We start from the raw sequence: 25,259 nt of genomic DNA on the forward strand, positions 1-25,259 counted from the left end.
AGAGTACAGAGGGGATTAGGAGAAATGATCAATTATTGGTGGTGAAGATGGGCCCCACTTTTTTTTTTTGGGAGTTTTGTTCCCCTGCATCGGCGGGTGCAGTGCGCCCGCCACTCGTGGTTTCGTGGATCAGGGGTAAAGTGGGTATTTACTAGGAGAGTGTTGGGGACGCGCGTGAATGTGGGTGTGGTGTGGGTGAAGAGAGGAATAAATAATGTGCATGGTAATTGAGACAGGAAAAGAAATGACATGAGCGAATGCGTGGTTTCTAACCAGTAAGAACAAGAAAAAGTTGTACTTGGGTTAGTAGTAGCTGTGGACTTCAATTGCAGTTTTTCACACACACACCCTCAGTGTGTGTTTTTGTGTGTGAGAGAGAGTGTGTATGTAATTTATAGCACATAAATAAATTCCTGAATCTAATCCTGATCAATAAATGTATTTTAATCTGCAGTTTATTAGTTTTGGTTGAGTAGTTGTGTGAGAGAGACTACACATGGGAATTGGATGACATCGATTCGGATCAGATCGGATTGGATTGGATTTAAAAAAAAACCGTACTCAAATAAAATTTACGGTTTTTGTAGATGATAAATCAATCCCGGTTTCACTTTCAAATTCGTTCCTATTTCAGAATTTTGTGGAATTTTTTCGAATTAAGTACATATGTAGTAATATTGATGTTATAAAAAAGTTTGATTTTTTTTTAATAATATTTAAATAATTAAAAAATACGTTTGATATGTAGATCATGTTATTATTAGCAAATCTTGAATCTAAAAATGAAGAAGAGGTGTATTGACAGCAGGATCCAGTGAAAATTCCTGGAAATGTTTTTTAGATTTTTATGGGGGCAATGGGGTAAGATGGGAATAAGAGTCCAAAATATATGAACGTGTATATGTATCTATCATGTATCCATATTTGGAGAAATTGCATGTGAAGGAGGACATATGTGGTTAAAATTATGATGATTATTATTTTTTTGTCATGGCATAATATTGTTTCACAAAATGATTCTTCTTCCTTTACATAATTAATATATATATACTTAATAATACACACACATATACATATATACATATATTGCAAAAACTACAGTTTTCATCCCTCAAATTTGCACATATTTCACATTTGGCACCCCATGTTCATACAAAATACATTTGGCCCCTCATGTTTCAATAATTTAACACTGGTCATTCTCGTCAATCCGTTGTTAGTTCCTCAGTAAATACAGCGACGTACACACGGTTGATCTGTCAGTACTAACGAAAAATGGACGAAAATGACTAAAAATATTGAATTTCTGAAACATGAGGAGCCAAATATATATTTTTTTGTAAGTATGAGGACCAAATGTGAAATCGATGCAAAATTAAGGAATAAAAATTATGTTTTAGGTCTGAGTCAGATCTGTGTGATGCTACACAAATAATCATCCACTAAACACACATACACATGAATATGTATTATTATATGTAGATCACTGATTCGAGATTATCCTGTGTATTTCATCGGGTGTAACATCGAATCGTGTCAGTCAAGAGGCTATAGAGATGATAATAATGCATCATGGAGAAATAGTAGTAGTTGTTTTTGAATAGTTTTTCTTCTTGAAAAAATGGTTAATTAGATAATTAATTGTGTGGTTGTGGGATAATTAGGCATGGGAAGCAAGTGACAGTATGAATTAACATGGGATTTTTGGTCAAGTGGGGCTAGTAGGTTGCTAGGGTGACCCCATTAATTTTGTTTTTAATTTTGGTCACCGTCACATGGATGCACATTTAGTTGTGTCACCCAATTTTCCGAAACTATTATTGTAATAAAATGGACATTGCCATGTTATGACCCTTTTTTTGGGCAATATTATTTTGCCTAATCAAGCTATTTATTCAATCACTACTACATAAAAATAGTAATTATTATGTCAGCTTGTAGCACCGGAATTCCAACTTCTTAACTTTTTTGCATTTCGGACACGTTTTCGTATCCGACACTTAAGGACATTTGTCGAACACTTTATGGGTCATTTTGTAATTTCTAAAAAGCTAGAAACATGTTTGACTTATTACCTTATAACTACTAATTAACTACCCACGTTTTCATTTGTCTTCGGCTTTAGTCTAAAGTTTTGTCCAAGTGGCAAGGAGCAAATAGAACCATTAAAATAATTATATATATTTTTTTAATTTCTATAATTGCTTAATTAATCTGCCAGCTACAGCTTATTTCTAGTCCATTGACTTATAGAAAAATTCACATAATAGTGATGTTTATGAATGAATAATTGGCCCATGAGGCCTAATTAATTAATTATAATTTATTTTTTAAAGCCCAAAACAAAGGCTAGAGATTTATTTAAAGCCCATCAAATACATTTTATAAAAATTAGTGATCTTGCTTATTTTATTTTTGCTAAAGAAATTCCAGTAAAAATCATGTGAACTGTAATTTTATTTTATTTTTGTTATTCGACTATATGCGGTGCCATTATATTGTTTGCCTAGTTTGTATATAGTTCATAGTCCATTCAATTCAATACTCTGATTTTTTTTAAGTTTTTGCAAGAAATTATGTTTTTTTTTTACAGAAGAACGCCTGCAACCTGTTTGATGGTTTGTCAGTTGTCACTGAGACGCTATTTCAATTCAGGTAGTGGATAATAACCATGAAAGCAATGATTTTTAAAAGCACTGTTTAATTCTGATACGGGCTTGTTTGACAATTAACGAAATAAGCATAAGCCCATTAGGGTAAGCCCAACATGATAGGCCCACAACGAAGAACCCATGACGACTTAGCTCGGTATTATGAGCGAGGTCGCCGTATGGTGCGAACCTCGGAACCACGTGGGAGTACCTTAACTCGCCAGCCCAATACCAAAACGGGGTAGGGCGAGCCCATGACAATACAGGCCCAAGATGTATGACTTGGGGGAAAAGAGAAACCCTAAAAAGGAAAGCCTTGAAGGCCAAGCTTTCCTCATCTATAAATAGGAGAATCAACATACGCACACACACGAAAAATATATCCACTAATTACAATTACATTACGCGTCTTTCTCTTTATTCCGATCACTGACTTGATCGTCGGAGCTTTCCTGCCGGGAATCCCTCCCGGCGTTGCAGGTTTATCCACCGGAGTACGGACGAAGCTGGCTTGAGGAAGACGAAGACTTACGGACTAAATCAAGTGGCGCCGTCTGTGGGAAACCTTGAAGTTTCGGGAAAACAGCTTCCGGGAAAAATCAGATCTACCCCCGGAAGTCCAGATCTGAGCTAAGAACGTGGAGAAAGAATGGAAGGAGAAGACACGGTTACCCGAAACCTACAGAAGGAGCTGGAGGCAGCAGCTCACGATACACCTGGCGTTGATCCGCCGCCTGCCTCGAGGGAGAAGTCCGGGTGCAGCCTGCTCACGCCCGAGAAAGAGAGACGGGTCCCTCTCTTTTCAGGAAGCCCTTCTTTTGAATTTCAGAGCGCTGGAGCTGCTTCGAAAAGACCGGCTACAGCACCGGCTCCACCCCCTGATGAGCGCACGTACACCCGAGATGAAGTAGAAGTCATGATCACCACGGCCATCCGAAATTACGCCCAATCCTTACCTCAGGATAACCGACCCAAAAGGGACCTGAGACATTCTCCGAACGAGGGGCGAACTGATGATGAAGGCGACAGTTATTCGGAAAACCGAGGAGGCGACAGTCATGGAGTCAGGACCGAAGTAGACAGCCTGAGACGTGATATGAACGAATTAAAGGCCTTACGGAACAGGTCAATGCGAAATCTCGTGGGATCTAGCCCTTTCGCAAAACACCTCGATGATGACCCCATACCCGCTAGCTACCGACCCATTTCGTTCGAGTACAATGGTACATCGGATCCCGCCGAACACCTAAGCCGTTTCAACAATACGGCATCACTTCATCAGCTCACAGAAGGGGTGAGATGTCGTGCCTTCGCCACCACCCTAGCCGGACCTGCTCAGGCCTGGTTCGGTTTGTTGCCTTCCGGGAGCATGCAATCTTTCGAACAATTTGCTAAGGCCTTCATGAACCAGTTCGCCAGCTCGAAAAAGTGCAAGAAAACCTCCCTATCGTTGTTCAGCATCCGCCAGAAGGAAAAGGAAAGCCTCAGGAGTTACATCAAACGGTTTACCTCGGCCACCCTGGAAGTCCCGACTACCAGTGACGAGGTGCTCATGGCGGCCCTTTCACAAGGGTTAAGAGATGATGAATTTTTCCGAGCTCTAGCGCTGGAACCATCACCTGATTTCGATAACTTATTGGAAAGGGCATCTAGGTTCATTAACTTAGAAGAAGCCCGCCAACAGAAAGTGGAGGAATCTCACCAAGCCACAAACGTACGGGTCAGCGAAGTAAAGAGAGGCAAGGAGCCCATGTTACCTCGCAGGGATGCCAATATTCCTAGTCGGAGTATTGTCCCGGATGCTAAGGGATCTCGGTTCCAATCATACCAGCCCCTTACAGCTCCTCTATCCCAGGTGCTATACGCGATCGAGAAGAGAGCTGATCTGCGGTGGCCTCGAACTGCTCGCGGAGCCCCCCGTCGAGATCCGACATTGGGTACTTTCTGCCGTTTTCATAACGAATACGGACATACGACCGACGACTGCGCACATCTGAAAGACGAAGTGGAACGTCTCATCAGAGATAACAAGATCGGGGATTTTGTGAAGATAGATTCACCTCGGGGACAAAAGCGTGAAGCCCAGTTCGGGAACCCGCCACGAGCACCGCCCCCACCACCAGCGCCGAAAAGAGGGTACATTCAGATGATTTCAGGGGGTCCTACGGGAGGAGATACTCACCGGGCTAGGAGACGTCATCTCGGTAACCTCAAAAATAATCATGAAGTTTGCCAAATCTCTACACCGAAGTATCGTCAATATCCCACTATCTCATTCGGTCCTGAAGATGAAGCAGACCTAGATGATTTTCACTGCGACCCTCTCCTCATCACGATTAACGTGGGAGGTTACGACGTCGCTCGTGCCTTCGTCGATCCCGGAAGTTCGGTGGATGTCATATCTTACGAGTGTTTCCTACAAATGGAGCTTGACCTCCCGGTTTTCCCCGTCACCACAGCGATATTTGGGTTTACAGGAGGGTCCCTGACGCCGATTGGACAAGTTAAAATCCCTGTCACTATAGGAACTTCACCTCGAACACGCACTCAAACCGTCAACTTTGTCATCGTTGAAGGGTCGCCGACCTCGTATAACATCGTGATAGGACGACCAATGTTACATACCTTTCGGGCGGTCCCTTCGACCATTCATCAAAAGCTTAAGTTCCCAGTCGATGGGATGGTGGGAGAGGTCAGGGGCGACCAAACCCAATCGAGATCGTGTTATGTTGAAATGGTTAAGATAGCAGAGAAAGGCCGACGCGATACCCTCACCAAAGAAGATTTGGGAGACGAGAAGCGTCCCCGAATTGACCCAGAGGATAAAATTAATCATGTACAACCTATGGATGAATTGATGACGATCGACCTCGTCCCAGGTATGATGAAACAAACCCGGATCAGTAAGGATCTAGAACCACCTCTCCGAGACGAGTTGATAGCATTATTACGGTCTAATGAAGACATCTTTGCTTGGCAACCAAGTGACTTTACCGGTATATCGCCACGAACTGCTGTACACAGGCTCAATTTACGGCCTGAGTGCAGGCCTGTCAAGCAAAAACGGCGACACTTCGGTATCGAGAAGGACGAAATCATACAGAAGGAAGTGCAGCGACTTCTGGAAATCGGGCATATCCGAGAAATCCAGTTCCCCACGTGGCTGTCCAATGCGGTGTTAGTACAGAAAGCCAATGGCCAATGGCGAATGTGTATCGATTTCAGGGACTTAAACAAGGCTTGCCCAAAGGACGATTATCCCTTACCTCGCATAGATCAGCTTGTAGATGCCACCGCTGGATGCGAGCTACTTAGTATGATGGATGCCTCGCAGGGATACCACCAAATTCCGCTAGACGAAAAGGATCAGCCGGCAGTAAGTTTTGTTACGGCCACGGGTACTTACTGCTACATGGTAATGCCTTTCGGCCTGAAAAATGCAGGAGCCACGTATCAGCGATTGATGGATAGAATGTTTCGGGCTCAACTCGGACGCAATATCGAAGTCTACGTTGATGACATGCTGGTTAAGAGCAAAAGGCGTTCTACGCACCTCGCAGATCTAGCAGAGACCTTTGCCACCCTTCGTCTATATGGAATGAAATTGAACCCCGCAAAATGTGCATTCGCAGTACAAGCAGGAATGTTTCTGGGATATGTCGTTAATCGAGAAGGCATTAAGGTGAACCAGGATAAGGTTGAGGCCGTGCTCCGGATGACACCCCCTCGCTCCATTAAAGAAGTTCAATCCTTAGCCGGAAAGGTGGTAGCCCTCGCTCGGTTTATATCAAGGATGGCTGATAAGAGTCTACCTTTCTTTAAAATATTGAGGAAAACAGCTCAATTCGAATGGAATAACGAGTGCCAGCTCGCGTTCGATGCATTAAAACGATCCCTCATTTGTCTGCCGATTCTTAGCACTCCTGAAAAGGACGAAACTCTGTTTGTATACCTATCGGTAGGCGACGAGTCAATTAGCTCGGTCTTATTCAAAGAGGTGGATAACCAGCAAAAGCCGATCTACTATACTAGTAAAATCCTGACTACGTCGGAAAGCAGATATTCTGAAGTCGAAAAAATAGCGTATGCTCTGGTCCTTACCACGCGACGACTCCGGCCTTACTTCCTGTCGCATACCATGATAATCCGTACAAGTCTACCACTTCGGCAAACCCTAGGTCAACCTACTGCGTCAGGACGAATTGTTAAATGGGCCATCGAATTGGGACAGTACGAAATCCAGTACCAACCCCGCACCTCGGTCAAAGGGCAGGCTCTGGTAGATTTCATCCGGGAGACTACTCGAATACCAATCGAGAAAGAGTGGAAAATTTACGTAGATGGGTCATCTACAGCAACCGGAGCAGGGGCAGGAATAATAGTCATCGATCCCACAGGAACGGAGGTCGAGTTTGCCGTCCGATTACCTCGAGTTTCCAATAATGAAGCAGAGTACGAAGCCTTCATCCGAGGTATGGAGATCGCTCAGGAGCTCGGAGCGCGAGTGGTGCGGATATATTCTGACTCGCAATTGGTGATACACCAACTAGAGGGGGATTACGAAGTAAAAAATGATAGAATGAAGGGGTATGTGAATAAAGCTCGAGCAGTACAAGAAACCTTCGAAGCTTGCACAGTGCATCAACTACCGAGGAACGACAACCAACGTGCCGACTTCCTCGCTAAAATCGGGTCGTCCGTCGCTGAATGTGTTGAAAGAAAAATCACTATCCTCATTGCCCCTACCCCGACATCGGGAGTCATGTCGATCGATGAAGAGCCTGACTGGAGAACACCTCTGTTCAAGTATTTCAGAGGAGAGCGAACTGGCACAAAAAGGGAACAAAATCGATTGGCGTATAGAGCGAGACACTTTTACGTGCGGCACGAGGTGTTATATAAAAGGAATTTCGCCACAATCGATGCGAGATGTTTGGGAAAGCAGGAGGCTAAACACGTCCTTGACGAAGTACACCGAGGTGGTTGCGGTGAGCATGGAGGAGCTCGGGCCCTCATACAGAAGTTATATCGGGCAGGATATTATTGGCCCGGTATGAAAGAAGACACACACCGATACGTTCAACACTGCGCACAATGCCAAAAATATGCCCCACTTATCCATAAACCGGGGGAAGAGATGATTATCATGAGTGCCCCATGTCCCTTTGCTCAATGGGGGATTGACCTAGTGGGACCATTCCCTCAAACCACTGGCCGGAAAAAGTTCATCATTGTTGCGGTAGACTACTTCACTAAATGGGTCGAAGCTGAGGCCTTATCAAAAATATCAGAGGACGAGGTCATGCACTTCGTCTGGAAGAATATCTGTTGTCGGTTTGGTCTGCCTAGAAGCATCGTATCGGACAATGGCACTCAGTTCAACGGCAAGAAAATCCGTGCATGGTGCGAGGAAATGAAAATAACACAGAAATTCGTGGCGGTAGCGCACCCCCAGGCTAATGGTCAAGTAGAATCCACAAACCGGACCATTGTCAACGGTTTGAAGAAAAGACTGGACGAGTTAGGGGGAAGTTGGGTAGACGAACTGCCCTCAGTCCTTTGGTCTTACCGGACAACAGTCAAAGCAGCTACTGGCGAGACGCCATTTCGGTTAACCTACGGGACCGATGCTGTTATCCCAGTCGAGGTGGCAATGGACACACTCCGCATCGCCACATTTGATGAAAGGACAAACGATGATGCCCTGAGGACACAGCTGGATGAGGTTTTTGACCTACGAGAAGCGGCGTATCTGCACATGGAACGAAGTAAGAACCTGATCAAGGCTCGATATGATCAAGGGGTGCGGTCTCGTTCATTCCAGATCGGTGATCTCGTCCTGCGACGAGCTGACGCACTAAAACACACAGGAAAGTTAGAGGCCAATTGGGAAGGACCATACATGGTCACAAAATGTTTGGCTGGAGGAGGATATGAGCTGGCAGACGTGGAAGGAAAACCATTGCCACGAGCATGGAATATCATTCATTTGAAACGCTTCTTCGCGTAAAAAAAAAAAAAAAAAAAAAAAAAAAAAAAAAAAAAAAAAGAGAGAGAGAATGGAGATCGAGGCAATTACGTCAGCGAAATCGAGACACACCTTGTACAGGCAAAACAACCATTAATAAACATCCATTTTCCGATCTGGGCTAGGCCCCGTGGTTTTTTCTCTCCTTATTTGGAGGGTTTCCACGTTAAAAAATCCTTGTGTTATTTATTTAAGTTTTTATTGTGGCGTTAACTCGCGTGTTTCATTGTGGCGTTAACTCGCGTGTTTTACTGTGGCGTTAACTCGCGTGTTTCACTGTGGCGTTAACTCGCGTGTGTCACTGTGGCGTTAACTCGCGTGTTTTACTGTGGCGTTAACTCGCGTGTTTCACTGTGGCGTTAACTCGCGTGTTTCATTGTGGCGTTAACTCGCGTGTTTTACTGTGGCGTTAACTCGCGTGTTTCACTGTGGCGTTAACTCGCGTGTTTCATTGTGGCGTTAACTCGCGTGTTTTACTGTGGCGTTAACTCGCGTGTTTCACTGTGGCGTTAACTCGCGTGTTTTACTGTGGCGTTAACTCGCGTGTTTCACTGTGGCGTTAACTCGCGTGTTTCATTGTGGCGTTAACTCGCGTGTTTCACTGTGGCGTTAACTCGCGTGTTTCATTGTGGCGTTAACTCGCGTGTTTCATTGTGGCGTTAACTCGCGTGTTTCATTGTGGCGTTAACTCGCGTGTTTTATTGTGGCGTTAACTCGCGTGTTTCACTGTGGCGTTAACTCGCGTGTTTTACTGTGGCATTAATTCGCGTATTCGTAAACAAAATATTAAGATTGGGTACTCAGTTAAAATATAGGAGTGGTGCAAGATTGAACTAATGGATAAGCTTAAGGAATAAACACTACTGAAGATCAGTGGGGATATTGACAGACTAAGTCTGAAGTCCAAAACGACACAGACATAAAAGCGAATAAAAACATTTCAAGCATATGGGAAAAACGAAGAAATTGTTAAGGATACATGGCAAAAAGAAATAAAGAGAGTAATGTTTAAGAAATACATATTCAAAATACAAAACATAAAAAATGGTTAAGTCTTTTTTGGTCTTCACTTCGGAACTGCTGCATCTGCTTCACTTCGATTCTCAGCGTCCGGAGGGGGCGATGAAACGAAGCTTGGCTGTGCCTCTTCGGAACTAACCACCGTTCCAAGGGCCCCAATGTCTCCGGCGAAGTCGGTAATAGCCCCTTGACGGGAGAACTCTTCAACGAGGCCTTGATAAACCGGCCTCCACCACTCTAAGTTGGGATCCTCATTTACATCCCCCTCAAAACCCGGAATCACGTCGTCGGGGAGGTCCTCCGCCAGTTCATTTTCCACCAACGGGAACTCAATGCCGGCACCGCCTAACCTCTTCCGAACAGCCGCAACCGCCGACGAAAAGAAGAAACGAGCTAAACCTGAAGCTTCTCGAGTAAAAGTGGTGGAACGCCACAATCGGTGAAAGAAGCGGCGAACAAACTCCTCGATGAAGCGAAGACCCTCAGGCGACCCCGGGAACAACCTTTGCCCCTCTTTCACCCCTTCGGTGAAATTAGTGGAAGCCTGTACTCCAGCTGCGAACAGCTCGTTGGAAAGCCCCTTAGCTTTCTCCTCCAAACTGGCATTGTGGGATACAAGGGAATCTTTTTCAGCCTCAAGGATCTTCTCTCTCTCTTTCAGCCTCTTCACTTCGGCAAACAGCCCCTCCTTCGAGGATTCCGACACCCCCAGACTCTCCTTCAAGCCCCGGACTTCCTTCCGGAGCTGCATCACCTCTTTCCTCTGATTATCATACGCCTCGCGCGAAACATCATCCCACCCCAGGGGACCCGAAAAGGCGATGGCGAATTGCTGCACTCACAAAGAGGTTAAATAGAGTTAATCTTAAATACAAGATGCAATGGCAAAAACCAATTCACCAGAACAGAGTGAAACAAACCTGTGTAATGTTATGAAGAAGCAACTCAAGTCGGTCGCCCTTACTCATTTGCCCGAAGTGGGCGACATCGGTGGGGAATGCCAAGGACCGGCACGCAGCAATAGCGTTTTCAGCATTCCGGCAGAGGTACAGTCCAAAGTCGGCCGGTAAAGATGACCCAGCCGCCCCAAGGGCCAACTCAGACCTCCGTTTCTTCGGAGCAGGTTCCCTCTCTACCACCTCTTCGGTCGAGGAAGGAGGCGGTGACGAGGCGAGAACTATTGCGGAGGATTGTTTAGGAGGTTCAGAATCCTCAGTTCGCGAGGCGGGTCCACCACGGGCGCGAGGAGGAGCGGCGTTTTTCTTCGATGGCCTGGGCCTTAGAGCCCCTTCCTCCGAGGTTCTTTTCTCGGATTCAGCGATTAGAGGGCGCTGAAACTCGGACGCCTCGAACCCAGGTTCCGGCTCGGAGGGACGGGTAGCCGGCTTGTCACCTCGGAACATCCTCTTCATCCTTAGATCTACGCACCAAAACAAACGGGCAAGGGGAGATACGCGAGTGAGATATAAGACATACAAGTACATAACTAGCGAAGCAACAAAAAACAAATCGACCGAAGTAAGACAGTGAGTCGAAGTAAGAATTAGTGTTATAACCAAACCCACCTAAATCTTCCCGAGTTAGAGAATACGTGCCGTTGTCGTGAAAACGGAAGTGGCGAAGCATCGGCGGAAAGCTGGTGAGGCTATCCGGGACGCCGTGGCTCGGTTGAAAGTGGGATATCATTTTTAATAAGCATTCGTCAACCGCCAAAGGTTTACCCCTTTTCTTTTCAGGCAGGGTGGCGAGCCAAGGACACAAATAGGGCGTGTCAACAGGATTTCTGGCAAAGAAATAGTGACCTTGCCACCCATCGGTTTTATTAGGTGGCATCAGAATCTTAAAACCCGGACGAGCCGAGACAGAGACATGGAAAGGACTCGAATTCTTTAACACCATTACACTCCGGAAACGAGCTGGCGTGGGAATCACCCCCGACCAGGCGCATAGCATGCGAAATCCGGTCATGATTATTATGGCATGGGGGTGGAATTGGTTAAGGGACACGTTGCATAATTGGGCAATCTCAGAAAACCAGGGCGAGATGGGAAAAGATAGACCGAAATAGAATTGCTCTGAAAACCAAGTACTAAAACCTAAATGAGGGTTTAGAGGGCGATCATCTCGCGAAGGAAGAATCAATTCGACATCGGTAGGGAGGCCTATGTCGCGAACTAAGTTAGTTAGATCTGTCTCGCTTAAAGTACTAGGTCCCCATTGGTCATCCAAATCTCGTCCTTCAGATAGGGAAGGAGAACCACTCCTCGCAGAAGACGAGATCTCTTTTCTGCCCCTTTTCTTGGGCCGTTCTAAGAGTTTGCCCGAGGGGGAGAAGTAGGGTCCCTCCTCCGACGAGGAAGAAATAGAAAAAGCGGGGTTTTCACCCCCCTCCCCGGAGGGCACTTTTTGGCCGAAAGGATCGGGAGAACGGGCAGACATTATCAATTCGAAGAGTAAAGGCGGGGGTAATAAGAGATGGGGGAAAGAAGTAGTACCTTTGTCGGGGTAGATAATGGGCGCGAAGGATAAAATCTCTGTCTCGAAAAAGCAGGTTCGCCGGAGAAGAAGTAATAAGAGAAGAGAAAGCACGAGGGTGGAAAAAGGAAGAAATCTTAAAAAATGGCAAGGGCCAGGTATTTATAAAAGAAGAGAAGGGAGAAAACTCGATCGTGACCGTCTATTCGGATGGCCAAGATTCAAAGTAGGTCGCCTCGAATTCGGCGCAAGAAGTGTCGATTGGAATCCCCCAGTAATGACCTAGAAAAGAAGAAAAACCAATCATAACCGCCCACCCGAACGGACAGGATTTAATGCAGATTATCTCGAACCTAGCGCGAAAGGCGTTGATGGAAATCTTCTCATGATGACCTAGGGAACTCGAACCGACCACGCGGGGTGTCAGAGCAATTAATGAAAGGGAAAGGAAGAGGGGCTGCGTACGCCGACATAAATCTAAATCGAAGTGCGAACTGATGCCTCATACTCCGTACTTATAAAACGAGGTAAAGAAAAGCCGACTTGTTTTATAAATAAGGAGTAGGGGGGAGTAGTTGATACGGGCTTGTTTGACAATTAACGAAATAAGCATAAGCCCATTAGGGTAAGCCCAACATGATAGGCCCATAACGAAGAACCCATGACGACTTAGCTCGGTATTATGAGCGAGGTCGCCGTATGGTGCGAACCTCGGAACCACGTGGGAGTACCTTAACTCGCCAGCCCAATACCAAAACGGGGTAGGGCGAGCCCATGACAATACAGGCCCAAGATGTATGACTTGGGGGAAAAGAGAAACCCTAAAAAGGAAAGCCTTGAAGGCCAAGCTTTCCTCATCTATAAATAGGAGAATCAACATACGCACACACACGAAAAATATATCCACTAATTACAATTACATTACGCGTCTTTCTCTTTATTCCGATCACTGACTTGATCGTCGGAGCTTTCCCGCCGGGAATCCCTCCCGGCGTTGCAGGTTTATCCACCGGAGTACGGACGAAGCTGGCTTGAGGAAGACGAAGACTTACGGACTAAATCAAATTCTATTTCGTGTTGGACTGTACTGCAATTTCTTCATGCTTAAATCATTCGTGCTTTTCGATTTCTCTGAATACTTGATATTCTTAGCTGATTCGATAAAGATACTTTTTAAATGGTGTATGCATGTTTTCAGTCCAGTGTTTGAGGTGTCCAATAAAAAAACTCGGTTAAATCTGCACGCATGAATAAAGGAAAGCAATGTTGAGGAGTGATATCGATCTGTCGAAAGCTTAGTCTGCGAACTGTCGGGTCATATGCATATACATGAATACAAAGTACTGCTCAAAATAAGAGAATAAGCTGAAGTGTCGTAAATTACGTAGGAATGAAGATTATCTCGCAATATTGCTGTATATGTTTATCACAGACAGAACAGAACAGAACAATCAATTTGATTCATGACATCAGAGATACAGACAGAACGATCGAAGTACATATGGAATATAGATCATTTCGATAAGTTGCAGCAATCTGACTAAAACTAGTCGGTTGGCTCATTGCCGATTGCTAATAGCACCAGATAGTAGGAATAGTAGGATACATAGCGGAGCACCGGGTTTCTTGAAGTAAAGGGAGTGCATAACGGAAATAGGAGGACCGACAAAATCACAAGAAACGGGATTCCTATGACTAAGACAATAGTACCAAGCCATCTGATTTTGCTGACGACTATGAATACCCCTGCCATGAAAGCCATGGACATCATAGTAAGAGCAATCCCGAGCAAAGGCAGGGCCCACATGAGGACATTGATCACTAAGGCGAGATCGCCTAATTGACCCCAAATGAGAGCCACAACGACAACGATGGAGCTGTACATTGCTATTGTGTCGCAGAAAATGAACAAATGGAATCCCTTGTGTTTAATCATTGTTGCCATTCCCGCTAAACCTGTGTCGGAGCTGTTATATCCACCTGGCAAAGTGAAGCCGGCTGCAAAGGTGACGGTGGCAACGAGAGTCGCTACAAGCAAGAGAGTGTTAACTCTGTCCTTGTAGTTTTCCAAGTTTGAGCTCCTTATTGAAGTCTGTCTACGTATGGTTTTGCCGGACATCGATCGAGGGGTGCCAGCAGCTACCAGGGGAGCCCAAGTTAAGCGCTGAAAAGGAGGGAGTCGAGAAATATTAAACCTCGTTTCATGCTCTCTGTATGCAGTATTAAACCTTTATAAAAACGTGATGCATAATTTGGATAATGATGTTGAACTTGCATTGTGCATACCTGGCGAAACGGGGGATTATCCGACATGTGACACTCAGCTGTATCTAGAGCTGTCATCCCCTTGTCATCGACTAACTCAATGTCAACTCTCTTGTCCCATGTCAATGCACTGACAATTTTGGGGTGCCAGTGCGTGGTGGCCAAATGCAAGGGTGTACTTCCGTGCTTATCTTTCATGTTTATAAGGTTCTCCAGACCAGGATTCTTTAGAACGTAACTAACAATGTTATATCTTCCATTCTCAGCAGCAACGTGCAAGATATTGCGGCCACTGTTGTCGAGCAACTCCTCCGCATCGTACGAGTGTTGAAGCAGAAGCTCGACAATACCAAGATGGCCTCCCTTTGATGCTAGGTGAATGGGTAAGGAACCACTTTCGTCGTGATTTCTTTCATTGGCACCGGGAGTGTAGTGCTTTAGCAAGTCACGAACAACTTCAAGATAACCTAATGAAGCTGCATGGTGAAGTGGAGTTCTCCCTTCGACATCTCTTGATTGCATGATACTTGGATTTTCATACATCAATTCCAAAACTTCTGGTATTCGAAAAAACATCGGTTAATAATTAGCAGTATATATATATATATATTAACATGACTCTCAATTTTGTCATGATCTTTCATTCATTCTTGTTTGAGTAGTTAGATGGGAAAAATGAATGAAGAAATATGCAGCAAAGTTCGGTGCATGCATCAAGTGGGGCAAAAAAAAAATGTTAATTATGTAGAAATACCTTCGCTCTTCCCCTCCATTGCTGCTCGAATGGGAAAATTTTCCTCGAACCCTACATCCATGTGGCGACCTTGGAAACAATTTGCAAAACCGGCTTTGGCTGCCAAGTAGAACGCAGATTCTCCTTTCTTGTTTTGGATATATAATCCCGCAGGATCGTATTGAATCAAGTATTTGGCAATCGAATCCCACCCGTGGATTAGTGCTTCATGCAGGGCTGTGTTTCCTCTTTCGTTCTTTGCCCTTAATAGATTGTTCTCATCTGCTTCTGAACGTTGAGACATTCGGAATGAAATTGAGTGGCGATGAATTTGCACCAGGGCAGTCACAATTGATTCATGTCCAGCTTTTGCAGCAAGATGCAATGCAGTGTCTCCATTGTAATTCTTGTTCAACAACAGAGGTGGATAATTTGCTCTTACGTAATCCACCACGTCTTTATTCGCATGCTTAGCTGCCACATGAAGACATGTATTTCCAGCAGGAGTCGCCGTAAGCAGAATCTCCTGAACTGTTTTGTGTTCTGCTGCTGAAGCTCGATCCAGCATTTTCACAAAATCGTCGAGGCTGCTACATGATTTGGATGCCTGGTACGAGTCATACTCACTGTATATGTCTGTCACATGTTCATTATTTTTCGAATTTTGGGCTCCGCTTTTTGAATCTTTTGTTTTTATTTTGAATTTATGCTTCTCCTTCGTTTCTCTAGTACGTATATGCCACCTCCCTTCTATCATCTGCAAATCTGAAGTTGGCATCTCTCTCTCTCTCTCTCTCTCTCTCTCTCTCTCTCTCTCTCTCTCTCGTGTGTGTGTGTGTGTGTATGGATTTTTGAAGTTGATGATCAGATTGCTAAATAGATATCACGTTTGAAGAATTCAATATGTGTTTTGCAATTAGTACAAATTAAATTAATTAGGATCCCAATAAATTAAGTTGATTCGATAGGCTAAAAGGAATTAATATATAGAGGAAGAGCCAAATTAGAACAAATATATATATATATATATATATATATATATATATATATATCCATACTTAAAAGTGATCATGTTCCCCAAGTAAATGACTGTTTCTTCAGAAAAAATAAATAAATTGAAAACTTGCGAATTTTCAGCTGATCTATCAACTTCACAAAATGTTGACCAACACGATTATAGCATAAATGAAATAATTTAGATTTAAGTTCAAGTGGTGGAATGGTATCATATGGAATAAAGTAGTTTAATTTGGAATGTCAACTATCTCTGAATTATGAATCTGATTTTTCAAATCATTTTGTGAGTTTTTTCTCAGAGTCTACAATCCAATACACGAAAATTCTTGAAAAGAATAAATAAAAGAAAGCTTTACTTGTTCAATTTATTGGCATTGAACTCGTCAATTCTCGAATTATTGAAGCTATCTTAGCTTATTAATATAACTAGTCAACTCATGTTTTTTTAGTACTCTGACTTTTTTTTTTTTTTCATTTTTCATCCTCGATTTTTTTTCTCCACCTTTTTCATCTTGCACTATAATGGTATTGGACGAAGAAAAGCAACTATATATTATCTTGCACGTCTATTTTCACGGTATAAATTTATCTACTAAATGATGGGTTTTTCGTAAAAGAATATATAGTTAAGGAGTGGTTGTAATCATCCAAACAAAAAAGATTATTTTATAGTTTAATCATACTCTAAGAGGGTCACGGTTATTTGCCTAGATAGAATTTATAATCGAGAGAAAAAGTGATTTGATATATTAGTTAAATTATGATTTTTTTATTCGTTAGGATCTTTAATATTTGGATTCAAATTAAACTACCAAATAAAAAACGAGTTTATTGCATTCGACACCCATGGTTCACTCAAATTAATGAAGAAAAAAAAATACCCTAATTATTTTATTAGCAAAAAATCTTTTTATGATGCCTATAACTTCAGTTTATTGAATAGTTGGCCCATGTGTATGAATGAGTAGTTGGCCCATGAGGCCTAATTAATTATAATTTATTTTTTAAAGCCCAAAACAAAGGCTAGAGACTTAATTTAAAAAAGCCCATCAAATACATTTTATAAAAATTACGGTCTTGCTTATTGGAGTTAATTGCAAATCTACGTTATTGTTATGTAAACATCAGATGAATTCAAATGAATTGATTGTGGTTTTACGATGTTCGAACTCAACGAGAGTCCTACGACTCGATAATCTGCATGAAAAACCCTAACCCCTCACATATTCTCTCTCTCACACACACAAAGTGTTTCCCACTATTCTACACTCTATCGACCCTCGTTTGTCTTGCAATTCAAGAAGGATGTTTCTATTATTCTATATATACTAGTTCAAGTCACATGATCCCATGTGCACTACATATCTGCCAGCTAATAAGATTAATTTATTTCTTTTCCGATCCTCCAAGTCACGAGGTGCATATAACAACCTCCATGCACTCCTGACATGCACAACTGCATATTCATTATCCATGACTTCAACCTCAGGTTGATCAGTTGTTAATCCAATAATTAGAACCTCGTATTAACAAAAGTATACATGATAAAGTGCAAAATTCAATTTATAGTGGAGGAGAAAAAGTTAATTTGATTTAATAATTCAATTATAATTTATTTATTTTTCAAGATCTTTTATTTATAGTGGATTTATTCGAGAATTCTCATTAGTTAATTAAGTGAGATAAGTGATCCATCAAAAAAAAAAAAAAAAAAGAAGAAACAGTAACGGCACGAATCCCAAGAACTGGCACAACACGAGGCTGAAATCAAAGCAGTGGTGGTGTAAAGTGTAAACGGAAATCCCCACCAACCATTACAATTATTCGCAGCTCATAATCACACTTTCTCACATCGGAGCAAAGATCCCACCAGAATCAATCATCGCCATTGTTGGGTGATTGATTGATTTTCAATCAATGCTCCTCCCAAGATTAGCTGAAAACTGCTGTTTGTTGAGCTTGAGTTTGCTGGTGTGCTTGATAACCGCCGCTTTAGCTGCAGACCCTTATGTCTTCTATGACTGGACCGTCTCTTACATCACCGCCTCCCCTCTTGGCCTCAAACAACAGGTTTATTCTTTTCTCTTCTTCCGATTTCTTCTGTAATTAATTGTTCATTTTTTTTTTAGGGTTGTCTTAAATTCGATTTCAACTAGCTTTTATTTATACTGCTCTGGAACTGCTGCATTGGTGGGATTCTTGAATGTTTTAGGCAATTACTATCTATTTATTTGCTGGTGATGGATGCTCGGGTTTCGGTTTCGGTTTTTTCTGTTGTTTTAGGTTTACCAGTGTGTAAATTTTCTGATGCTTGCTTGTTGGTGTTCTTATCGAGCTTTTATTCTACATTAGGGCCTTGTTTGGCTGGTGAGATTAGTCATTATTAACGAAATAGTTCGACTTTGTTTAATGTTTGGTATCCCGGTAACTTGCCGGGTCGATCCACAAATATTATGCTATCGCGACTTATCTTGCCTTCTAGGCATGTTTTTTACTGGACTTTCCAAGATCCGATAATACAATTGGGTTATATTAGATTATTTAATCTTATCTTGGCAACCAAACAAGGCCTTAATGGATATTGTTTAATGGATATTGTCGGTAGCGATAATTAAAAACTCTTTGTACATGTAATACCGAGGCTGTAATCTTGAATGATATAAAGCTTTTATCTTCGGAATTAGGACTGTGTTATAGCTTAGTCGAACGATATTTTCAAGATTTGTTCCGTTATATTATCTGACTCGTAGACATTTAAAATTCTTAGGTGATTGGGGTAGACGGAATATTTCCAGGCCCCATTCTAAACGTCACCACAAACTGGAACGTCGTCATCAACGTCAAAAACAATCTCGACGAACCGTTTCTTCTGACATGGTATTTAATTGTTTTTTTTTCTTTTCAGAATTCTCAATGTTTCGACATTTAAATGACGATAGTGGAGTAACTGTTCTTGTAGAAAGTGCAGGAACGGCATACAGCAACGGAAAAACTCGTGGCAAGACGGCGTTTCCGGTACTAACTGTCCGATTCCAGCTGGCTGGAACTGGACTTACCAGTTTCAGGTCAAAGATCAAATCGGCAGTTTCTTCTACTTCCCTTCACTCGGCTTGCAAAGAGCTGCCGGTGGATATGGCGGAATCGTTATTAACAATCGAGAAGTTATTGCCGTACCTTTCGGGGCACCTGACGGAGATATTACCCTCTTTATTAGTGACTGGTACATAAAGAGTCATAAGGTCGGTCGTTTTTCGTTATTTCTAAATGCATGTATTCATTTATTATTTATATTTATGTTAGTTGCTGATGAAAGATTACGGAAAAACAGTCTCTCAGAAATGACCTGGAAAGCAAGAATGGGGGCCTTGGACCCCCTGATGGAGTCTTGTTTAATGGATTAGGCCCTTATCAATTTGATAAAGCCCTCGTACGAGACGGCATTCCTTACCAAATAATAAATGTTGAGCCGGGTATTTTTTTCTGTTTGAAATTTGCGCTTTTAACGTATACTTTGTCTCTTTGTATTGGTGAAGTTGATGATATTTTAAAATAATACGAAATTCATGTTTTCAACAGGCAAAACATATCGCATCCGAGTCCACAACGTTGGAATCTCTACTAGCTTGAATTTCAGGATCCAAAATCATAACATGGTTCTTGTAGAAACCGAAGGTTCTTACACCGTACAGCAGAATTACTCGAACATGGATATCCACGTGGGCCAATCTTACTCGTTCTTAGTAACAATGGATCAAGACGCGAGTACTGATTATTACATTGTTGCTAGTCCACGTTTCGTTAATGTTTCAACTTGGACCAAGGCTTCGGGAGTAGCTATACTGCACTACTCGAATTCACGGGGCCCCGCTTCAGGTCCTCTTCCAGACCCTCCTCATGAATATGACACGTTTTTCTCAATGAATCAAGCAAGATCCATAAGGTTGTGCTCAATTGATGTGTTGCATTTCCGTTTATTTCGTTACTTTGTCAGTTTAGTGAAGCATTTTGTTTTTTGTTTTTTTTTTTGTTAAATATAGGAGACGGGCTTCTTTGTGTTTAATAGAGAAACTAAGAATATAGGAATATTCTTAGGAGTGGATATCGGAACGTAATTTCCAAAATCCGCCGATTCCAATCAGAATATTTCCGATTTTGGAACAATTTTTTCATTCCAAATTCCAAAAGTTCTGATTTCTATTTTTCCCTTTTTCTTCATCTTGCTGACTGTGCAATCAATGTTTTTTTCTTTTGGTAAGATGGAATGTTTCTGCCGGAGCGGCGCGCCCAAACCCTCAAGGATCTTTCAGATACGGACAAATAACCGTAACCGATGTGTACGTAATCCTCAATAGGCCACCTGAGCTTGTTGATGGCAAATGGCGTAATACTCTAAACGGAATTTCATACATAGCTCCCTCAACACCTCTTAGGCTTGCACAGCAATTTAAGGTCGATGGGGTCTTCAAGCTAGACTTTCCTAATCGCTTCATGAATAGACCTGCAAAAATGGACACGTCTGTAATTAACGGAACTTTCAAAGGGTTTATGGAGATTATATTCCAAAATAATGACACCTCGGTTCAGAGTTACCATCTTGATGGCCATGCTTTCTTTGTTGTCGGGTAAGAAATTAGTTTCTTGCGTAGTTTTTTTGGCATTTTCGTGGATCGTAAATCTTGAAAAAGTTGTGTTGGTTTTTCGTGTGGTTAAAAAACAGGATGGATTATGGAGTTTGGACGGAGAATAGCAGAAGCACGTATAATAAATGGGATGGAGTGGCTCGTAGCACTACACAGGTAAATTTTGAATAATACAGTATCTGATTATTAAGTTGTTAGTCGTCACTCGTCTCTAATTAAAATATTCATGCCTATGTTAATGGAAATCTAATAAGTTATTAAATAAACGACGTAAAAACTGATTATTAAAGTGATTCAACTGCTTCTGTTAATGATGCATAAGTGCTCAATTCCACATAAATCCCATTCAGCTACCAAGATTTCGTTACCCTCGAAATCGAGAATTCAAATGAACAAGTAGTTTTAGAGCTCGAACTCGAATAAAATACTACATAATAATAATAATACAAAGGAGGTATATAATCTCTTTTCCCAAACGAGGTCTAGGTTTTCTTCTATCCGTGCTTGCTTCCATTGGTTTACGTAATTATATGTTCTACTAATTTAGCCACTTTCTTGAAAAAAACACGTTTTCTTGATCCGATGAGCAGGTTTTTCCCGGTGCTTGGACTGCTATACTAGTATCTCTAGATAATGCCGGGATTTGGAATCTTCGGACACAGAATCTTGACTCGTGGTACCTTGGTCAAGAATCTTACATCAGCGTCGTGAATCCTGAAAACGACAATGACGAGGTTCAGTTGCCTGACAATGTCATATACTGTGGTGTTCTATCTCCATTGCAGAAGTAAGTCCTTAACAAAAAAAATAGTTTGTTTACCGTATAAAAATGGTCCGTCGAGAAATAAAAGTTGGATTTTTTTTGTTGATTTCCGACGAACTCTTCGTATTAAGTATTAACCAGTGTTGAATGTTACTCCTTTGCAGGGATCAGGCTCAAAGAGTCCATTTTTCTGGAGCGTCTTCTTCGGACAAAATAATTGAGATTGTTCTCATTGCGATTATTGTAACTTTATTAGGATTATCGGGTACGAGTTAACTCAGTATAATTAAATTATGGTTTCAGTGAATTCAAACTCGAGATGATAGTCTAAATGTACCGGAGATCTTTAGCCTGGTAATGAGGTGATACGAAGGCTATTTTTTTCGCTCGTGTATAATATTTTATTGTAACCTTTTTTCTTTTAGTTGTATCTAATTTGCGATTTCGATATATTATTATCGAAGGAATTTCGTATGGAAGTTCCGACTCTTGTGTTCCGGTAATTACAAACTGGTTCATAAATTGTTCGACATGCGTTCCGTGAGCGTCGGATAAAAAACATTTCCGAAATACGGATACATTGAGAATTTAAAGTGTGTGTTACATATGACGTAGATGTTCGATGAAACTGTTCATCGAATACGCAGACACAAATTTAAATAGACAAAAACAACGAAAACTATTTATACCTCTTCCACTTCAAACATTCGACATTCGATTGTCTAACTTATCAGCTGGACCAACAAATGCTTCAAACTATTCGGCTCTACCTCCATTGTTTTAGCCTTCAAGAACGAAAACAATAAAACGAAAAAAATTAAAATTATCAAGTGGACAATAATGCCCTTCTGCATGTCAATAAATCGACCACCGAAAAAAACAAAAAAATCTCGATTGTACCTCCACTTTGAGAACAGTCAAAACCGATCCATTAAACGTGGTGACGTTTGAATCCGTAACTTGTAATCCCAAAGAATCCATGGCTTCCATCAACCTCGAGAAGCCGCCTCGCTTTTGCTTGCACACAAGTTTCACCAAGAAATCTCTCGTACCGAGTTGACTCACTTCAACTTCTACCTAATAACAAAGAATATGCCAAATTAATAATACGAAAAAACGAAAAGAAAATCGAAGTTAAATGTTTTTTTGTCACCTTTATTGGTGTCATTTGATCACTAGGACCTTCCTTCTTTTCCTCGGCGGATTTGAGTTCATCGAAATTAACTTTATCGAAATAATCCTCTTCTTCCATTGCTTTGAGTTCATCTTCGTAATTTTCGATCGTCTCCAATAATTCCACTATGTAATCAGCCGCATCGCCCAACGTCGCAGCTCTATCCATCTGCGGAAAAAAAGAAACGTTGCAAATAATTCAATCGTAAAAAAAAAATATAAAAAATCGGTCGAAAATGCGATTTTTTACAAGACCTTTGTGATTTTGGGGACTAATGAACGAAGAGCAAACATTCCAGCTTTGATTCTCTTTCTCCGGTTCCTCTCGGTCACAAGATTCTTCGACTTGAAAACGCCCTTTTCCGGTTTCTGCGCAATCTTCGCCCCGTTTTTCTCGTTCACACGAGCTAACGCAGAATCCGTACACGATTTTTTCCGTTTCATTTTCGGAGGAACTTGAGGCAACATGGTAAGCACAACGCTATCGGAGTTTAATTTGGGTTCGTTCGAAAGACTCGAACAAGTGGAAGATCCTTCGAAGCTGGAATAGTTGCTGTTTGGTTGGGGAACAAAGTTGAGGAAGTGGCATTTTTGTAAATAGTCATTTGTATGAGGGTTTTCAGACATGTTTGGTTGTTTGAAACAGAGCTTAAATCCACTACAAATGTAATCTATTATCTTCTGATCTTTCTGTACCTGCATTTACAAAAATACCAACATCATTTTTTTTTATCACTAAAGAATGGATTTTTTTGCATGAAGAAAAAATTAAAAATAAAAAAATAAAAAAATAAAAAAATGTAAAATTCTTACATGCTTTGTGCTGAAGAGTTCAATCAAACCACAGGCAACTGGGATAAGAACTTGGGTTCCGTTTGGTTGCTGCATAAATGCATACTCATTTAAATTTAAAAAAAAAAAAAAATTTTTTTTTTTGATAATTCTCCAAACACACAAACAGAGAATTAGATATCTATATGTAACATACATCATCTGAAGCAGATGTATTGCTGTGAAATGTCCATCTTGCCCTTTTGGAAATCACAACATCCCCATGAATCCTGTTACATTTCTTCAACCATTTCATTACAATATTCTTGATTATATATATATAATATCCTCAAACAGAAACAAAACACACACAGAGAGTGACATATTGAATTAATTACCCAGAATACAAAGGAATGACAGGTGGCAACTGAGCAAGATAAGTGCAAGAAAGAGTTCTAATGGGGTGCTTAATCAGCTTATAATCTCTGCATTCACCAAATGAAAACTGCTTCTTCTGCAAACCCTTTTCATCCTTTACCCTAATCTCCGCACCGCTGCAGAAGCAGCTCCCCCACTCAATAAATCTGGGTTAGAAAAAAAAAAAAAAACCCAAATCAAATCAATTTGATCAAGAACACTTCTTTATTTTTTCAAGAAAGCTGGTATAAATTAAAGGTACAAACAAAAGAGCAGAAAGTACTACTATTTACTACCTTGAAGGATCATCACCTAACTTCCAGATGACACAGTACTCCCATGGGTTGTTGTTGACTAGGGTTCTCAGCCAATCAAATCCTTCCTCTGAACCTGCTATTTCATCTCCACCCATTTTTTTTTTTGATTTTTTTCTGGGATTGATTGATTGATTGATTGATTTGTTTTTGTATGTATACACATATGCATGTATGTATATATAATATATACAGTTCTAACAGACTGTTTGGACGACAATCCTAACAGACTATGCAAAAATGCAGTGTCCTTTACCCCTTTATCTGTATGAAATCTGTCAGAAGAATCTGATTCTCTCTCTCTCTCTCTCACTCTCTCTCTCTGTATATATATATGTGTGTGTGTGTGTGTGAAAAAGGTGTAGAAAGAACGGTTCAAAAGTTTGAGTGTGATGAATATGATCAGTTTGATATATAACTGCATGGCCAATAGTGGGAATGATGAATCAGTTTTTTTTATTACAAGAAATATAATTATGCCTTAAATAGTAGGACAGATTTTCTACCTTTTTTTTTTTCTTTTTTTCTTTTTTTTTTTTAAATTTTATTTGTTTATATATATTAATTATTATATATGGCGTGGTAAAGGGACTCAAAATAATGTAGGACATTGGGGGACAGAATATTTGGCACGGCAGAGAATATCTTTGGCTTTTAGTACTGATTTTATTTATTTTTTGTTTTTGGAGGTACCATATGCAGTTATGCTTTTTTGGGAGGACTAAAGTATGAAAGTACATGTAGAAAATGTAATGGATAATCTTTGTGTTTTTATTTGAAATTAATTTCTTGTTACCATCATATTTTGTTTGATCTCAAAGGAATGCAGACACTCGAAATGCACTGAAAAAACTCCACGCTCGTGCAATAACTCGCATATATTGATTTGTAATTTGCTGATTTTTCTACTTCAAACATTTTCTTAGCGAAGTTCAAGAACATATAGACATTTATTGATAATTTTTGTCACGAATTGATACGACAAATATTTA

The 25,259-nt window shown here is 41.3% G+C and overlaps 4 protein-coding genes and 1 long non-coding RNA gene across 5 annotated transcripts; 2 read left to right on the top strand and 3 right to left on the bottom strand.

The window, feature by feature from the left end:
• Positions 1 to 2,417: 2,417 nt before the first annotated feature.
• LOC148770933 (uncharacterized) lies at positions 2,418 to 15,895 on the top strand. Its single transcript, XR_016030732.1, has 5 exons — positions 2,418 to 2,487; positions 2,594 to 2,655; positions 13,373 to 14,612; positions 14,706 to 14,999; positions 15,106 to 15,895. It is a non-coding gene; the product is annotated as an uncharacterized LOC148770933 (long non-coding RNA).
• On the bottom strand, positions 9,746 to 11,554 carry LOC105949467 (uncharacterized). The gene is made up of 2 exons (XM_088817693.1): positions 10,620 to 11,554; positions 9,746 to 10,531 (listed from the first exon to the last, which is right to left on the bottom strand). Exons 1-2 carry the CDS (start codon positions 11,181 to 11,183, stop codon positions 9,746 to 9,748), a joined length of 1,350 nt encoding a protein of 449 aa, XP_088673819.1. The 5' UTR covers positions 11,184 to 11,554.
• On the bottom strand, positions 13,721 to 15,991 carry LOC105956141 (protein ACCELERATED CELL DEATH 6). Its single transcript, XM_012979983.2, has 3 exons — positions 15,194 to 15,991; positions 14,461 to 14,996; positions 13,721 to 14,338 (listed from the first exon to the last, which is right to left on the bottom strand). Exons 1-3 carry the CDS (start codon positions 15,948 to 15,950, stop codon positions 13,721 to 13,723), a joined length of 1,911 nt encoding a protein of 636 aa, XP_012835437.2. The 5' UTR covers positions 15,951 to 15,991.
• Positions 15,992 to 17,855: 1,864 nt separating this feature from the next.
• On the top strand, positions 17,856 to 22,071 carry SKS3 (SKU5 similar 3). Its single transcript, XM_012993422.2, has 9 exons — positions 17,856 to 18,259; positions 18,957 to 19,066; positions 19,158 to 19,428; positions 19,518 to 19,659; positions 19,766 to 20,129; positions 20,446 to 20,811; positions 20,907 to 20,985; positions 21,420 to 21,616; positions 21,757 to 22,071. Exons 1-9 carry the CDS (start codon positions 18,107 to 18,109, stop codon positions 21,866 to 21,868), a joined length of 1,794 nt encoding a protein of 597 aa, XP_012848876.2. The 5' UTR covers positions 17,856 to 18,106; the 3' UTR covers positions 21,869 to 22,071.
• Positions 22,072 to 22,144: 73 nt separating this feature from the next.
• On the bottom strand, positions 22,145 to 24,658 carry LOC105968825 (basic helix-loop-helix (bHLH) DNA-binding superfamily protein). The gene is made up of 8 exons (XM_012993533.2): positions 24,250 to 24,658; positions 23,935 to 24,120; positions 23,754 to 23,826; positions 23,579 to 23,647; positions 23,021 to 23,461; positions 22,746 to 22,934; positions 22,493 to 22,669; positions 22,145 to 22,377 (listed from the first exon to the last, which is right to left on the bottom strand). The coding sequence occupies exons 1-8, from the start codon at positions 24,363 to 24,365 to the stop codon at positions 22,315 to 22,317; spliced, it is 1,314 nt and encodes a 437-aa protein (XP_012848987.2). The 5' UTR covers positions 24,366 to 24,658; the 3' UTR covers positions 22,145 to 22,314.
• Between the last annotated feature and the right edge of the window lie 601 nt (positions 24,659 to 25,259).

The sequence above is a fragment of the Erythranthe guttata genome, chromosome 4 (assembly GCF_056151865.1).
Source record: "Erythranthe guttata isolate IM_541 chromosome 4, IM_541, whole genome shotgun sequence".
NCBI lineage: Eukaryota > Viridiplantae > Streptophyta > Magnoliopsida > Lamiales > Phrymaceae > Erythranthe > Erythranthe guttata.

Coding starts and splice junctions, on each gene's coding strand:
- LOC105949467 (XM_088817693.1), bottom strand. CDS start 11,183: ATGTACTTGTATGTCTTATATCTCACTCGCGTATCTCCCCTTGCCCGT. Junction 10,532..10,619: donor TTCTTCATAACATTACACAG/GTTTGTTTCACT, acceptor TTGTGAGTGCAG/CAATTCGCCATCGCCTTTTC.
- LOC105956141 (XM_012979983.2), bottom strand. CDS start 15,950: ATGCCAACTTCAGATTTGCAGATGATAGAAGGGAGGTGGCATATACGT. Junction 14,997..15,193: donor AATGGAGGGGAAGAGCGAAG/GTATTTCTACAT, acceptor TTCGAATACCAG/AAGTTTTGGAATTGATGTAT. Junction 14,339..14,460: donor ATAATCCCCCGTTTCGCCAG/GTATGCACAATG, acceptor CCTCCTTTTCAG/CGCTTAACTTGGGCTCCCCT.
- SKS3 (XM_012993422.2), top strand. CDS start 18,107: ATGCTCCTCCCAAGATTAGCTGAAAACTGCTGTTTGTTGAGCTTGAGT. Junction 19,660..19,765: donor AATAATAAATGTTGAGCCGG/GTATTTTTTTCT, acceptor TGTTTTCAACAG/GCAAAACATATCGCATCCGA. Junction 20,812..20,906: donor CATGCTTTCTTTGTTGTCGG/GTAAGAAATTAG, acceptor GTTAAAAAACAG/GATGGATTATGGAGTTTGGA.
- LOC105968825 (XM_012993533.2), bottom strand. CDS start 24,365: ATGGGTGGAGATGAAATAGCAGGTTCAGAGGAAGGATTTGATTGGCTG. Junction 23,462..23,578: donor AACTCTTCAGCACAAAGCAT/GTAAGAATTTTA, acceptor TTGTAAATGCAG/GTACAGAAAGATCAGAAGAT. Junction 22,935..23,020: donor TAGTCCCCAAAATCACAAAG/GTCTTGTAAAAA, acceptor TTTTTTCCGCAG/ATGGATAGAGCTGCGACGTT.